The sequence below is a fragment of the Cyprinodon variegatus genome, unplaced genomic scaffold (genome assembly GCF_000732505.1).
Source record: "Cyprinodon variegatus isolate N-32 unplaced genomic scaffold, C_variegatus-1.0 Scaffold99, whole genome shotgun sequence".
Classification (NCBI taxonomy): domain Eukaryota; kingdom Metazoa; phylum Chordata; class Actinopteri; order Cyprinodontiformes; family Cyprinodontidae; genus Cyprinodon; species Cyprinodon variegatus.
This window is the reverse complement of record NW_015150552.1, coordinates 491,290-508,954: the sequence shown is the minus strand read 5'-3', so window position 1 is coordinate 508,954 and position 17,665 is coordinate 491,290. Positions and strand designations below refer to the sequence as shown.

General features: G+C 37.6%; 1 protein-coding gene across 1 annotated transcript in view; it reads right to left on the bottom strand.

The window, feature by feature from the left end:
• LOC107084418 (A disintegrin and metalloproteinase with thrombospondin motifs 16-like) overlaps positions 1-17,665 on the bottom strand; it is a 65,722-nt gene that overhangs the window by 10,952 nt on the left and 37,105 nt on the right. Inside the window, exons 12-18 of the mRNA XM_015374241.1 lie at positions 16,470-16,618; positions 13,530-13,702; positions 13,295-13,425; positions 12,793-12,916; positions 11,694-11,938; positions 11,483-11,624; positions 10,145-10,271 (exon numbers count right to left, since the gene is read on the bottom strand). Coding sequence (XP_015229727.1) covers positions 10,145-10,271; positions 11,483-11,624; positions 11,694-11,938; positions 12,793-12,916; positions 13,295-13,425; positions 13,530-13,702; positions 16,470-16,618 — 1,091 coding nt within the window. The remainder of the gene's footprint in view (positions 1-10,144; positions 10,272-11,482; positions 11,625-11,693; positions 11,939-12,792; positions 12,917-13,294; positions 13,426-13,529; positions 13,703-16,469; positions 16,619-17,665) is intronic.

Here is a 17,665-nt window from a genome sequence, read left to right as displayed (position 1 = left end):
CTGTTTTTGTGGCATGACGTTTTGGTCGTAATGGGCCGCAGCTTCCTGCCAGAGGGAAGTTTCTAAAATAGTTTTTGGTTGGTGTGCAAGGGATCAGCCTCAATCTTCCCTGCACGCTGTAGGCATACAGATCCTAGAGGGATGGAAGATTGCAGCCAATCACCTAGCTGCAGACCGGATGACATGCTGCAGTCTGCCCTTGTCTGTGGTGGTGGTACCAGTGTATCAGATTGTGATGGAGGAGGTGATGATGGACTCAATGATGGAAGAAGTGCACCATCATTGTCCTTGGCAGGCTGAATGTTTTCAGCTGCCACAGGAAGTACATTCTCTGCTGGGCTTTCTTGGTGGAGGGTCCTGTGAGATGATAGTTCCCAGGAAGCGGAAAACTCAATTGTGTCAACTGTGGAATCTCAAAGGGTGATATGGATAGCTGGGGCTGAGTTCTTCCTGAAGTCCACAACCATCTCCACTGTTTTTAGAGCGTTGAGCTCCAATTTGTTTTTCCTGCACCCGGCCACCAGATGGTCAATCTTCCAACTGTCGTCTGGGAACTTCAGAAGCGGAAGACAGACTGATTATGAATAAAGACAAATTGGTGCATAATTGCGGAGAGGATTTATAATAATGCTTTGAAATTAATTTTAGAAATAAATTTTAAATTGGTTTGAATATTCTCCAAGGCCTCTCCAAAGTTTGGAGAGGCTAAGGAAAAAGAGTATCAGCTGGCCTCAAAACGATTCTGTCAAACCCTAATGAGAGGTTGGCAAAAAATAAAAATAAAAACTTGGAAAGGCATTTCTAGGGAAGGTATGCTAAATATGTAGCCGACCACCAAATTGGGAGTGAGAGAAAAAGTGTGATTGCAGAACTTCTGGATAAATTAGAGGAGGGCAAAGATAGATTTAAGAAGTGGATTGCATCTCCAAACTCCACTACTGCTGCTAGTTTGATTGCAAGGATGGAAAAGCGACCACAGATCAAACAGGTAGCCCTCTGATGCAGGTATGTGAACTTTCTTCCATTTTTTCCCCCCAAAATCCTCATGACTCAATCAACTCCTCCCAACAGAAACATGTCCACCTTAGAAAGATTCCTTTATCGTGTTTCTATAATTTCATCAATGCAACAAAACTTAAACCACGCGGTGAAGCGGCGCGCGATGAAGCCGAGCGTGATGAAGCAGCGCATGATGGGAACGGTCACTGCTCGACCATTACCTCATGCTACTACGTGACATTTTCTCCAGGATAAACATTTAATCGTGAATGTTTTTTATATATTTAAGCCCACATAGTACTTTTCTATAGTGGAGCCTGTGTTGCCATGAGGGGCATATATAAAACTTTTACATTTTTGCGGTCCAGGCAGATTTATTTTTTGTTTTTTTGGTCCAATATGGCTCTTTGAGCAGTTTTGGTAGCTGACCCCTGACCTATGGTATTATGTCAGAGCTGCAAGGCAGGCTGGAAGCTGTAGTTGCAGTTTATGGGTACTTAAGCCCAACAACTGTATACTTGTGTTATGGGTAATGTTCACTATTTTTGTCATTTTATTATGGTTGTGATTTTTTATTGTAGTTATTTCTCAGATTTTATATTTACAATTACCATCAATTATTATCATTACCAGGAGCCTTGCGCTGCTTATTATTCTGTGATTCTCAAAAATAGTTTGGGAAGGGTTGGAGTAGAGCAGTTTGTCCTCCACATCGAAAAGAGTCAGCTGAGGTGGCTCGGACATGTTCTTTGGATGCCCGCTGGATGCGTCCCTCAGGAGGTGTTAAAGACATGTCCCACCGGGAGGAGGCCCAGAGGATGACCCATAACATGCTGGAGGGACTATTTCTCTCAGCTGTTGGGGGAGCACCTCGGGCTTCCCCCATTACAGCTGGAGGTGTCTGCAGTGAGGGAAGTGTGGGAGTCTCTGCTGACCCTGGATAAGGCGGAAGAGTACAAGTTCAAGCACGACTGGGAATTTGCAATGAGCCCTCTTAAAATGTAAAAAACCCTTAAAATACTGCAACATGTTGCCTTCTAATGACCCATAATGAGCAAATAGAAGCCACCCGTTTGCTAGTTAATTTAGTAGGTTAGCCTACTAAAATGAGACACATCAGTGGACTTTGTAAGAGATGAATAATAACAATGAAGGACCTGCAGAGATGTACAAGTAAGTCAGGCAAATCTACAGCAAGTCTATTAGTGATAAAGTCAGCAAATCCGACGTTCCTATCCGACAATTCAAAATTGTAGATTTCCACAAGCTGGGCTAGCTTATGGTAATTTTTAGCATGCAAAATGCTGTAGATGTTATTGCAGTAAATTATTACATGAGAAATACCATGCTATAGATTTCTACGTGCAAAAACCCATAATTTTTCTTTCCCTTTACATTTATGCCCTTTGGGTTGGTCTTTCAAATACAATCATGAAAAAATATACTTATATCCCAAGATACTATATGCTGGGTTACATAAAAGTTCTAAAACCAGGAACAGAAAGCCGTATAAAAATAAAGAATATCCTGCTCTGACTCAGATGACCCCAGCTTCCTAATTGAACCTACTACTACTTATGAATTAAGGCGCAACTTATCACAAGTGTTCCTTTTGTTTGGAAGAAGCTGGCTGTTGTTTCATGCCATTGCTGAGGCTGTACGTGGGATACTTTTAATAGAAACAGAGGAGCTATATTCTTTGTAAGAGCTGTCAAAGATTTGTTTATAAAGGATAAGGGATGAACAACCCTTTGCACACAATAAATAATTTATTCAACATAGCATCTTGAAGCTACGTTGAGAAAAAAGTTAGCAGTCACCTAGTTTTATAAAACAAAAACAGTACAAGTATCAACATTTTTTATGGTGAATAAGTACTCTACCAAAACATGTTATGCAATAAATGAAACTGTAGGAATAGCTTGTTAAAAAAAAAGAAAATATTTTCCTCACAGTTATCAGCTTGTGTGGAATCTCAGTGGAAGGAGGCTCAAATCTTGGCTGGACCCTTTATATCTGAAGTTTACATTTTCTCTGTGCCACTATGGCATATTTTTCTGCAATCTGATTATTCCAAATCCCACTTTTTAGCATATAACAGCTGACACAGGTCACAGTCTGTTTGGAGTCCATTTCATGATACAGCACATATAACTGATGAATGTTACAGTATACACCTAAGAGAGTTAACCATTGCTCACCTTCACCATATGTTGCACTGGTTAAGCTCTTACAAGAGCTTCAAAGGTTCAAGAGATTGGGTCTACGTCATGTCATTGGGATGCAATACTCTAAGGGTAACAGCTGCTTTACAAATGACATTCTTCTTACTTGGTTCCTGTACAGATTTGACTGGAATGATTCCAATAACCTGATAGGAATCCTATGTACATTAATTGTTCAGCCTCAGATGTATTCAATGGTCTGTATGATAACTTTTGGCTTTAAGAACAAAAAATAATAATTTCCAAAATGTCTTGAATTCACTCACGTATTGAGACTGATTTTATCCCAAGAGTCTCATTCATTCATGTTTTCTGCCTTCTACATTAACCTACATGACACTGTCCAGGACAGTGTAGACAAGGGAGGGACATTATTTCTTGGGTGTGCATGGCTTCACTCATGTCCTGTTTGTCATTGTGAGAACCACTCCCTATGATGTAAACAACATCAGAACCTACTGACTGATCATCTGTCTTGTCCATGAATTTCAGGAGTGTATGTCCAGTGACCAAAGAACATTTTTTTTAGCCAAGATCCAACACAACCACACCCTAAGACCTGAGTAATTCTTGCTCTGTAAAGCAGTGTTACTCAAAGAACTTCAAATTGAGACATAGCATTGGCCATATACAACCTCGAGGAGCACCTGCTCCCAAAGAGCAATTTCAACAGAAACCTCAATGAGTTTGATCACCAGAGCTTAGAAATGTCCCTTTAGATAAATCAACTATGAGGACATTTCTAAATCAGAAAGGTCAAAGAACGAGGGTTTGCCGTGGAGCTTGTTAACTTTTGTTGGAGAACAAACTAAAATGAACTAAGACTTATGATTTCTTAATCACTTTACTTTTCAATGAGAGTAGCTGACCATCACTGACAGATGGATGTCATGCTCAGGATGAAGAAAACCCAATTCCTTCCATTTGCCTTGCACTAGTGTTTTAACAGTGCAAGTAATTTTTCAATATATAGCAGAGAGTACCATTTCACAGAACATATGTTTTGACAGGCTGGAAAGGAATGGAGAATACAGTCATATCGGCCTGACACTTTTCATTTGTTTTATTATCATGAGATGGTGTGGGAAGACTGGAACAGCCGACTTGGTCAATAAAAATCTCTTTTGACAAAGCAGGTCAAGGAATTACAGATGTGACAGTGTTGCAGGCCAGTTGTACATAGCAGTCAAAAAGAACAGGGAAGAAATGAGGTGCATAGCATAAAAGCTAGCAAGACTCCATGTAGAACAAAAGGTGGGAAAAGATACTGACAGGATAAAGATATTGTTGACTTTATTACAACTGACAAGTATTTGTGTGATGTAAAAATCAATTAAAAATGGGTAAGTCTAAAGCCATTGAATAAAAAAGCAAAAAAATGCTAAAATTTCGACAGGGAATACAAAGTCAAAAAAGGGAGAGCATTTAATAACTACGGATGGTGTAACCCAAAAATAAATACTGCTACTTTAACATGAACTAAATATTCCAATAATTCCAGACAATCCCCTCTGCCATAAAGCTGCAGTCACTCAGGAACAGAACCTCCCACCACAAAAACGGCTTATTTCCATCTGCTACTAGCCTCATAAATGAGGGGCCAGGTCCCCCATTGAAACTGTTCCCATTGGCCTACAAATAAAAAAAAATATCTCAGTACATGTTTGTATGTACAATATTGATATTTTTTTCCGTCACGGTTGTGGTGGGGCCGGTGCCTATCTCCGGTAGTCTACAGGCTTGCAGTAGTGTACAGTATTTAATCAAATTTTATTTTATTCTGCTGTTAATAACTGCCACCATGCACAAAACATACAACTAGCATTTTGTTTAATCTTAATTGCTTCATTCTCACATTTATTCATGCTAAATTTATGTTCGCTTGTCTGTGTGTAGCACCTAAAAACAAAACAAAACTCCTCGTATGTGTGAAAAGATAACTTGGCTAAAGAAATGGATTTTGATTCAGTGGTTCCCATCAAGTTTTTTATCCATCTCTTATATTAAGAACAAATGTATATACAACTTAAACTGTTAAAAGATTCTGGCAACCACAGTTGAAATTGAATCACAAAGTTAAATTGCCCATAGCAAAATTCACCCTGACAGGCAAGGTAAGTTTTTTTTCCAAGAGGAAGATGTATATCAGGAAGGTAAAAAAAAAAATGTCAGCGAATCTTATGATATTTCAAATATATTTTGATAGGTCTGAGAGTTGGTTAAAATTTTGTATTATATATGAAGATAAAGTATTTCCCAATTTAGCATCTTCGCAAATCTTAATTGAATGAATTGATATCTGAAATAATGCTGTAATGCTTTGGAGTTCTTTTTATCTGTTGTTATGTACTGTTGCTTATCTTAACGTTTTATTCTTCAGCACTTTGGACAACTTTTCTTCTCCCTTGACACAGATTGTTATCACTGATCAAATTTTCCATTAGCATCATAGTTTGCACATATAATAACACTTTATTGGAGTATTCCCTATGTTCCTCGAGTTGGCCTCTGGCTTTTGCTCATTTGGCCTTCTTGATTGTTTCCCTCCCCGAGAATTATTCTTTTTTAATTCTGTTAAACTGAGAAGCCTATTGTGTCATTTGACCACAAAATGCAATCCAAAACTATTTTTGAGAAAGCATTTACTTTATTTTAATGACAAACCCAAATTGCCCTACTTACACTTTCCAACCAAAGGTAAGAGTGTGTAGCAGTTACGTTGGTGGCAAAGACGGGTTAAGACAAGTACATTTGCCCATACTATGGGGATCAGACTTGTCAACTCTTCATCCACAGATGAATGGCAGAATCAACTGTCACCAATCTGCCATAATTTTGAAATGACGAATATCTTTATCTAATCCTAAGTCAACAAACCTATCAAAATATTAAAGGCTTTGACAGGTACAGGTGTAAATATGTTTTGGTAGTTGGTATTTTAGCAATAGATGTTTCTTCAACAGCAAGGATTGTAATCAAAAAGAAGTTAGCCCTTGAGTAACTGGTACATTACACAGCTCCATCAACAACATGATGTAGATTTTTAAAGAAGTGATGCTTAGCTGTGATGATCAGAGTTCATATTATAGCTGATAACATTTTCTTTACCCAGCTTTGGAGTCTAATATAGTCACTCTTGCCTCTCGTTGTTGACCCCTAGCCTGTAGACCATCCATCCATTTGCCCTCTCTGAACCTGCCATTGCCTTATAGCTCAGGTTTCCCGGCTTCTGTGCATTGAGCTCTAGCTATGACACCCACTATCCATTTGTCCACTTCACCACTGGCTTTGCACTAGGCCAGTAAAAAGGTTGTGTTTTAGACAATGACAACTGGTCTAACGGTGCCAGAAGTCAGTTATGCCAGAACATAACTTGGAGGTGTATAAACTTATTTCTAGCACACAAGGTAAATATTGTTTTATGAGTTTTAAGAGGTGTGTTGAATCATTGTAGTAGCTTTGCTAAAAACTTTAAGGGAATGAGTTGTAACCATCTTTGAGTGAGATTTATTGATTAATCTTAAGTCTAAAGCTACCATTCTTTGAATGCCCAAATCATACCATTTGTCAACCACATGGCAAAGCACTAGACCTTATTCTTAAATTTTAAGTTAGTTTTTATAAGTTAATGTTAAATTGTGCTCCTTATAATGGTGGGAATTCAACTCATTCAGACAAATAAATACCATTTTTGTTACATTTGTATGTAATTCAATTCTGCCTCATAATTTTTTTATTTTTTTTTTATGATAGTGGATCATTTTTGGTAAATGGCCCGTACTTATATAGCGCTTTTTCAAGTCAGGAGACTTGACCAAAGCGCTTTACACTACATTCAATCATTCACCAATTCATGCACACGCACACACACTGATGGTGGCAAGCTACATTGTAGCCACAGCTGCCCTGGGGCTCACTGACAGAAGCGAGGCTGCCATACACTGATGCCACTGGGCCCTCTGACCACCATCAGTAGACAATGCAGGTGAAGTGTCTTGCCCAAGGACACAACGGCACTGAAAGCCGGAGCTTGAACCGTCAACCCTTCGATTTCAGGGCAAACTCCTACACATGACATCACTGTCACCCTATATTTAGACAAAGTTTCAAAAGCTTAGTCTTTTTTTCGGTTTCAGCTTTTTTTTTTTATTTTTTTTTTATTTTCATTACACTTGAAAAGCATTTTCTTTCCCCATCTGGCAAAATAAGCAGACTACGGTTGTCTGCTCGCAGTTCACCATCTGCTGGCTTACTTACTCACATCCATCAACAGCATTGTCTTAAAAAGACTTGAACATGCTGATTATATCTGGGGCTGACACTAGGGTAGTTTAAATCTTATTTTTCTGATGAATTCCAAAATGCTCATTTAAATGATGTTTCCTTACACACTTCCTATCAATAAAATTACATGGGATACTGTTCCACTGCTGTATTTGTCAATCAATCCTGCTTATGCCAGTCATTTAGGCAGAATACAGACGTGTCTTGAAGACATACAACCTTGATTAGGCTAATGTTCTACTTTTAAATTCAAATAAGAAAGGTGTCATCTTCAGACCAGAAGCTTTTTTTTTTAAAAAAAAAGGAATTGCTTAATCAGTCAGTTAATGACATCAATTTAGCCATTATTATCATATTAGGAATAAAGTGTTTTCCTTATTGTTTTTTTATTTATTTATTAGCACCTGTAATCCTAATCTCATATTAAACACATTCTAGACCTCATTTTACTTCTCGAATATTGTAAAAAAGGCAAAAAAAAAAAATTCAGTCTACCAGTTTGACTGAAAAAAGTGTCCATACACTGTTACTTCAAGTATGACACCCAACAATGGTAGACAAGCAGGTCAGTGACCCCTGTCCCAGGGTAGGACCAGCCCCTAAAACTTATGGCAAAAATATTTTTTGTTTAATAACTACTGCACATAGGTTTACTATTTAAGTTGCACAGAAAATGTGCTGTTACATAAACATACAAAAAAATGAATGCTATGGGTGAGGGCCTATATCCTATTATTTTGTCAACTGGCCTGTCTTCAAGACTGGACTATTGTAATTCTTCACTTCAGAAAGCTGACAAACCGCAGTTGGAAACCTTCAGGTTATTCTGAATGATGCAGCAAGGGTTCTAATGAGAATTAAAAAACATGATCATAATTAACTTGGCTTGATTGTTTCCCTTTTAATTCTGGGACGGAATCAAAAATTATCCTTCTCACATATGAAACACCTTTTAAAATTGGGAGATCCAATTGTGACATGTTCCTAACACAACAATTTCCAGGCCACAACTGTAATCTGGCATTCTAGTGTTTTTAAAAGTAGAATGGGAGAAAGATTTATTTATTTTTCTTGCTCCTCTCTTGTGGAAGCAGTTTCCAGTTTCACTTAGTGAGGCACATCCTGTGTACCTTTAAGACCAGGCTTAAAACTTTCCTTTTTCATAAATCTTACAGTTAGGGTAACTCAGCCTTGAACTTTAGGTTCTGTGTTTTGTATGCATAAAACCCAAATCTTTCCTGGCATTCTGGCACCTTCCTGGAAGGGACATCATCTGAGCTGCTGTTGCCAATAACTTGAGGTATTTTTGTTTTTTTTTAATAGATGATACACTTGGCCCCATCTTTCAGAGCATAATGCTGTCTCAGAGCTTATCTGCCTAGCTGCTATTACCACAACCTCTTACTTTTCTTTCTGAACGATCAGGGTTTGAGAAAACAAGGCAACTGATGCCTTTTCACACTGTTACAGTTTATACTGGAGGATTCATCCTGTGTTGTCTCTGAATGCACAGTCAGTATGAGAGATTGCTTTAAAGTCAACAACAAAATTGAAGAGACAGTGTATTGTTGTTAGTAATGCTAAGATTTGAATGTTTTAACCCATTTAAACAATAAACTAAACTTGACTACACTGTTTGCAAGTAAATTTGCAATGTGTGCACTTTACTTGTGAAAGGTGTTGAACTTGACAATATGTATCTCGTGTATTGGCACTGTATAAATAAAGAGAATTTTAATAATATCTTTGATGAGTGAGTTAGATGGTACACAATCACAATACTTGTGCAGTACTGATGCAGAGCTAATAATATCAGAGTTTTCAAACATTCCCATGATACTAATATCTGTTTCTTATATATTGTACAGGAACTTTGTATACGATATTGGTGGATATAAAATGAGTAACGCAACGCTCACACCGCATGCTACTGAAGCAGCCTGTTTACATGCAAAATCAATGGTTGATGCACATCATAAGGTCCTGCAGCGCACTTGGAGCAGCAGGAGCAGCCCCTCATGAGCTTCTGAGCATCTGACATACATGACGCACTTCACAGCAGCAGCTCAAGTTGAAAAAATTGAACTTTTGCTGCTCAATGCGCCACATAAACCAATCGGAGAAGCTGATCTGGGAGCTGGCAGGGAGACAGACACAGCACTGCTGATCCAGATTGCTATTATCACTCCACTGAAACAGTTTATTAACGCCTAAATTAACTTGAAATGTTGGCACCTGCTGGAAAATTCTGTTCACTTTAATTATTCCGGTGCCTGCAGTTTGGATTATGTACATGAAAATCGCTAACATCTACTTCCAGCTGCCACAAACAATAGCAAAGCCGCTCTCTGTCATTAAACACAGGAGCATCAGAGGCATCTGAACACACTTTACTGGACGTGCTTCAGGAGCATCAAGTATGCTCTGGACGTGCTTCAGCAGCATCAAGTATGCTCTTGAGGCTCGTCTGACCTTAATGTGTATAAGCAGAAAAAAATTAAGCAGCAGGCGCTTTTTTGCCGTTTCTATTGCACGTGGTCTGAACATAGCATAAAGTGTAGAAGAGCACTTTAACAGGCTTAGAGTATTCACTTCTCTGAGATAATATCCGTATTACCATAACACACAAAACTGACCTTGCAGGACATGGGTGTGTGTTACAGGGTATCACTCCAGCTGCTGGTCTAGTTCTGGGATTGCAGTACGACACGTTCACCTGAAGTCTCATGTCTTTGTAGCATGCCGACTTGGTGCTCATATGTCCTGTGTGGAGACATAGACCACTAAATAAAATTTCTTAGCAAAGAACTAAAAAGTTTCACATGTGCTGTTAAATTGACATGAAAAGAAAACTGCAAATAGATCTAGATTTTTCCTCTACATTGCTAAACATGGCAAAATAACACAAGCTACACTAAGTGGAGAAGTCAAAATATTTTAACATAACAGCAATATGTCTCAATCTGAAAAGCTTACATCATTTTGAGAGAAGAAATTAACATGTGTTCTTTAACTGCCTCGTGCTACGCATGAAAATAAACAATTATTTCCGGTGTATATACAGTATTTTTCACTGTTAAAGTAACTCTTTTCATTAGTATTAAACACACATTTTCATTCTAATTAAAACAACACCACGCACCGTTCTCCATCCTTTGACTTCTGCTGAAAGTCAAGTGTTTGTTTTAGGTGACCGGGTACTCTAGTCATTAGATGTTATTCACCCTAAGGCAAGGTCACTCTGCACATCTTTACTCAAATAGGTCAGTTAGTCAGTCACACCCTTTAATAAAGCAGCCCCCACACACCTCCCCCATCCACTCAACCCATCACAGCCTCCAATCAGGACACAAAGAGGTGGAGATAGGGGTGGACAGCAACAGATGAGAATGGGAACTCTAACCTTCAGGGTCAGCCAGGAGGAACACTACACTGGGGGCTTTGTTCACCTTAATTGAGCCAAGTAACTGCATGTGCACATATATACAGATGGGTGTAGTTAAAAAGTAAAAAAACACACAGGACCAAATAGACACACTGAGATTCATCAATGTTCCTTAACCTTCAGCCACATATTACCTGCAACCGCATCCGTGTGTCTATTAGCATGTTTGAGTATTTGTGTACAATACCATGCCTTAATGGATCAAAGTCCAGCGACGGTAGAGATACAGGCATGTACATGCTTGCTTTTTGTGTTTGTCTAATAGAGGGTCTCCACTCGAGTGGTCCCAGCCTTTACTTTCTCATCAATAATGATGGGGGCACTCTACTCTCCATTTAACCTGAAGCTAAATGGAGACCTAGCCTGACCAACCTTATTACAGGTTGGTCAGGTTAGACAGTTCAAATCCTGCCCAAACCATCCTCTTGTTTTATTTTATTTTATTTCTTTATCAAGCAAAGATCAAGGTTAAAGTAAACAGCTTTTAAATGTAACTATATCTAACTTGGCAAACAAAAACAAAATTTACCTCCAGCACAAGTTGTTGAGCATTGAGAGCGTATGATAGCCCACGTATAACTATGTTTAATGTGGTTCCTATTCATCTTTTCATCAGTTTTCTTCAGAGAATACTCCCAATGAATGCCAGGATTCCAGCCCTGCAACAACACCTTAAAGAGGTATAAGCTGTTAGCAGTCAATCATCAAAACAACATTTCCTTAGTAATTAATGTCCTCACCTCTATCACCAGTGTTTTATTTGTAGGTCCAGTTGATATGAGACTTTCTGGTCTGTTATATGGTCTCTTATATTCAAAAACTGTTCCAGCAATGGAGTGACGCCCTGGCCAATCCACCGTCCAACGGCCATTAAGGTAGTAGTGTCTCTCAGTGTCCCTGACAGCCAGGTAGGAGCTGGAGGTATTTAGTTCCATGACACGGATGCTCTGAGCTCCTGCAGGGATGGTTACGACCCCATAGTACTCTAATGAAACAGAAGGCAAACTTTAAACAAAAACTTGAAAAAGCAACACAAAAGGCTGGTTTGCTGCATCTTCTTTAAATAGACAGAGAGTACCAGTAAGGAAAGAGAGAAAAAAGTAATTAATCCCAAAAGGGAAGGTCCTCTTTATTTGATTGTGTAAATATATTTTTTTAAAATGGGCAAACATTTGATGTGGATTGCTTTTGCTCTGTGGCACAGTTTGACATGACATGGGGTGTCACTATGTTACTATAACAGCAACTGCTTTCCACTTCCATTTATAATACAGGTTTCTCTCACAAAGAGAAAACTAGAACCCCCCAACATATGACATTTCATTAAAAATAAATATTTCCGTTAATATTTATCTTTTTAACGTTGACTCTAAATTTGTCAACAGCCAAATGTAATCCTTCATCAGTGCATGTTATTATGGACATTTGTTATATTAACTATATTTGCTTGTCTGTGTGGCATTAAAGACTAAAAAAACTGCTTGGCAATAAAGACTTTTTGATTCAGTCTAACCACATATGCTTTTTTTTTTTAAACAGGAAATCATATTAATCATATATAGTGGCACAGAGGAACAGCACAGTCAAAAATGTTTAGAAAGCCTATGAAAAAATATATTAACACAATACACTCCGCTAAACTAACAATGCCATATTATTAAAATATGAATATCTTTTGAAACTCCAGTTTAGCTTCCATTTAGCTGTTAAAACAAATGTTTGATGCCTGAAATGTAAATTTTGAACTTTCTGTAGAGTTTATTTATATTTGTGGTATTTAATTTTTCAAAATAAAAGCACCAACTGTAGTCATTGGAACAGTTCATTGAGATCACCTACGGTTGGTATAATGCTGCTTTGTGTACTGTCCTTTATAGATCTTGCAGGTGGAGTTGTCTCCTTTACACACACCACAAGCATCAGGCACAGCTGCTGAACCCAAAACGCGGTCACACCCCACTCTCTACGGAAAAAAAAAAACATGCATATATAAATATATATATATATATATATATATATATATATATATATATATATATATATATATATATATATATACTTTTTTTAAGGCGATTGAGATTAAGTACATAAACTATTATATTGCATGAAATATGAAAGCAGTTTAAAATGACTACATATATTCCTGAGCTGGTGACAGGTCAACATTTTATGTTCATAAACATGAAAGTAGCTGTGAGACAGGGGCACCACCTACTGCTTAATCCTTTCACAAAATTTACAACTCAGACTAAAAGACCTCACTGTTGAGCTCACATTTTAAATAGACATAACAAACCAACCGTTAAACTTTGATTTGTTTTGGAAAATTAAGGAAGATTACCTCACAGAGTCCATCAATACAGACATTGGAACTATCCTTCGAGCAAAGTGTCCCATCCCTAACTTTACTGGCCAGGGCAAAGAAGAAATCATATCCTTCAGCAAGGCAGTAAAGCTTGCAGACATCTTGATCTAGAAAAGAATACCCACAGCAAATATAAGCAAATGTCTCAGTTAATTGCCAAATCTAATATTCTCTTATGTTATAAAAGAGAAAGTAGGTAAGAATTTCTCACCATCCACTCTAGTGTAAGGTCTCCAGGTATAGTACCATCCTCTAAACTGTTTACTGTTAAACTCAGCACACTGTTGTGCTCTGTAATCAGTAGTGTTGGGGGGACAATCCACAGTGTTACAAAGCTTGTATGATCTAGAAGAGCCATCACAGAACTTCCCACCATTCGTAGGTCTGTAAAAAATAGGTGAAAACATATGGTATGTACACCGTTTCGACTCACATGCTTGGAACAGTCCTGAAAAAGAAAATCTTTAGGATTCTTCTGATGCGCTAGATTATGCAAAAATGTAAAGTGAAGAATGTTACAAACCACAATGGACCTCATTGTCCTGTTGTGACTAGTACATGAGTGTATCTCCATCTGTGTGTGAGTGTGCTTTGTTGAGGCCTCTATCACAGGTGTATATCCTGGGGCTGCTTTTCCAAAATTCCCTTCGAAGGTACAATTGCACTCTCTATCAACCTAACAGATCATATTTTCACTTATCTATACCTTAATCACAAAATATATAATTTTATTTCTCAACATTCTTCATTAATTTTTCTTCTTTTTTCTTTTCTCTGTTTATCTTTCTTCTGCCTTCTGTTCTTTTGCTCCTTTGCCACATTTTCTTAACAAACATAGGGACTAAAAAAGAGGGGGTCCTAATATTTGTGAGTGGGTTCACTTACTGCCCTTTCAATTATTTTTGTAGTTGATGAAGAAGGTAATGGATGAACCTATAATTATGAAGCAACACACATGAATATGTCTACTATTTCAGTAACAAGGAGACATCCAGATGCAGGAAACTTTGCCAAAGAGTGATATTTAATTCTAGAAGTAAACTTTATATTAAAACTTTGTTATTTTATTGCTACTTAGAGGTAAATCTCCTTAGATTTATCATTTGAATAAGGTAAGATTAGATAAAAACTTTTAACCAGACATAAATAATTCTCCTTTGGCCAGTCACCAGAGGAAGCCTCATTAACTACCCCATGCACCTCTATTATCTAGCATCAAATATGAGCTTGCTTACCTTGTTTTAAGCTTTAATTTAGCCTTTTCTAGGTTCGGACAAATAAGTAACACCTTAATTTGGGTGCAATAGAGTCAAATATGGAAAAAAAGTTTTGAAAACTTGAAATCCTGTACAAAGAGCAGCTAGTTTAGCTGACCCCAGGGGAGCACTCTAGGCTAGACAACCTTCAAAAATGTGAATCCCTTTATTGTCCCACAATGAGGGTAATTCCATCTCTGCATTTAACCCATCCCCTTGGGGAGCAGTGGGCTGCTATTGTGTGGCGCCGGGGGAGTAGTGTGGGGTTAAGGGTCTTGCTCAGGAACACAGAGTGGAGGCTGCAGGGATCGAACTTGGCAAGCTTCTAAGAGCACAAGCACACTGCTCTAACCCTCTATGCCAACACTGCCGAAACACCCTTATATTATTTGCTACTGCCACCTAAGGTTTCATTTCTGTTAACATATGTCTGAATACTTCCTCAAAACCATAACCTTAAACCTAACACCTAAAAACTGTTATGTTTAAAAACACTTGTTTCTACTTGACATACTTAATGTTATACCATTTTTTTTTCCAAGCTTTTGTCCAGTAGGCTTGTGAACTATAAATAAAATTTTATATCAACCCTGCAATTACGCCTGCTCTGAACAACACTTTAATATACCAATATATGGCTATATAACTAGAAAAAAAAACATTAAAATTAGTTTAAACATACAGCAATTAATAACATTTTATAATATACATTATAAAATTGTGTCTTTTTTTAAATGTCCCGTGATGGATGGGAAGTATATGAAGCCCTGTCGATTAAAATTGATTGTCTTAATAAGTAGGTTGCTTTTTACCATGACAACAGTCTCAGATTTTCTTTTCTTTTGAAAAAAATGCTTAACAAACCTGGGTTGAAAGTACAGACGTATACAAATGCTTAGTTCTCCCAAGTGGTCTAGTAAGTTGTAGTTTTATTACACAGAGTACAGGGGTGTGTTCAAAGTTATTTCAGCTACATCAAACAGCATTTTGAGGTGAATAAATCTTCATTAGTGCAGACAGAACATCTGCATAATGTTGTCTTTAGTGGGGTTATTACTATGGTATTTGCTGAGGACTGTAGCATTTGGTTACCATTAATTTTGTTGATGGAAAAATTGTCTGTCTTATTTAACACGTAATTGAGATCTGGCATTCAAGCCATCATTTATTAATCCTCGACAGGGGAACAGATAGAGTCTTCCCAATGTTTATGCCTGTTCTGGTCACACAGGATTTTAATAACTATTTAAGAAATACATTAAGAGACTCTCACAGATAAAGTAGATAGTTTCCACAAACAGGAGGATTTTTTTTTAAATAACCTTAAGTCTAAAGATTCTAGCCTCTTACCAAAACCTCTAAAACTGGAAAACAGCTTCTGAGGCATCAGTAAGATAACACCCATATTCAGCCTTGCAGGTCTCTGCTTGAGTGAATACTTTTTATAAGTAAATATATCAGCACTGATATTAATATTAGAAGGGATGTGATGGGAAACTGATTTTTCCGACCACACTTGCAAAACCTTTCGTTTCTGGTATTCTGCATCTGTGAATTCAGGCTGTAACTTTCCCATTACAGCTTTTTCAGGGCTGCATTTCATGCTTGCAAACAAAGTTTAGGCCATATATCTGCCTTTATCTGCTATATGAACCAAACACTCTTTGACAGAAGAAATAGAAACATAGCCTGTAATTTCCTAACAGTGAATTGATGAGAATACATGGAAATATCTCCAGAATATGTAAGATGGATTAAGCAGATAAATCAGATAAATTAGGGACTAAAATGTTATCTTCATGAAGACACACATATGGATGAGCAAAAGCGTGATTTAGTTAATAAGAATACAGCACCGGTCTAAACTAAAAATTAAAACCTGGTATTTGTTTTACCTGGGGTTATTGCACTGCCTCTCTCGATAGGTCACACCACTTTCACAGCTACGAGAGCACTTAGACCATGATGACCACTCGGACCAATGACCATGCTGAGGCCTGGGGCCCTCATCACCCTGCTTCACACAGTGGCCCCTACGACACCACTGAGGAGGACAGACAAGGAAACAGAAAGGGAAGCTGATAAACCACAAAGTTGGCAATTTTTTTATTTTTTACAGTGTGCTATTTGGAATACCAATTTGGTATAATGTGTATTACAAAAAACTGCATATTCATAGTACAGTTTTTAAATCATTAGTAAATGATTAGGTTATGAGCGTCCTTAAGTAGAATAGAATAGAATAAAAAAAGAATAGAAACACCCTTTACTGTCCCACAATGCAGAAATTCTGTTTTTTACAGCAGCAAATAAAGTATAGATAAAACAGTCACTGAAAGATGGCCTTAAAAAATGTATAAGAATAACATAATAGTGAAGAGTTAAAACATAAAAAATAAAATAATGTACTATAAAGTGTTTTATAAAAACTGTGTACCTGGAGAATAAATAACCAATATACAGCTATGGACATTTTTACAGCAATCAATAAACGTGAACATAGAAACCTTTAAAATATGCTATCTGTCTCACTAATCACTAGAACTGCTGATTTTCCCCATAGGTTTTTTTTTTCCTTGCAGTTAAGTACCACGGATTCCTATAGGAAACTGTCATTGTTTGGGCTCAGTTAATTGCATTTTCAGGCGAAAGAGAGGGATTAAAATTTCCAATGTAAAACTATGACCAAACACAGATGATGGGCTGTTAGGATGGAGGCCCTTGGTGTTCTATGTAGGGGGATTGAAACGAAGTATAAACAAAGAACACTGCGAAACATTTCTGCAACTTCAGCTACAAACCAGCTGGTCCTTCAGGAAAAAATGAAGGTGCAGGTGGTTTTTATGCTAGAACCTATGATATCAGCCTCTGGTTGAATTTAAAAGGTTCTCCCTAAAACATGAGAGCAGTGTCACTAAGTTCAAGGCTTTTGTTTTTAAATGGCAAAACTCTGTGGAAGTATTATCACCATATAACCGTAAAATGCTCAATAAATTTGAGCTTTTACTATAGCATGTATGAAGGCAGTCACAGCATCAATTACTGGAGCTTTTTGTCTCATGCAATTTACTGACTCAGGGGTCTGTGGTAT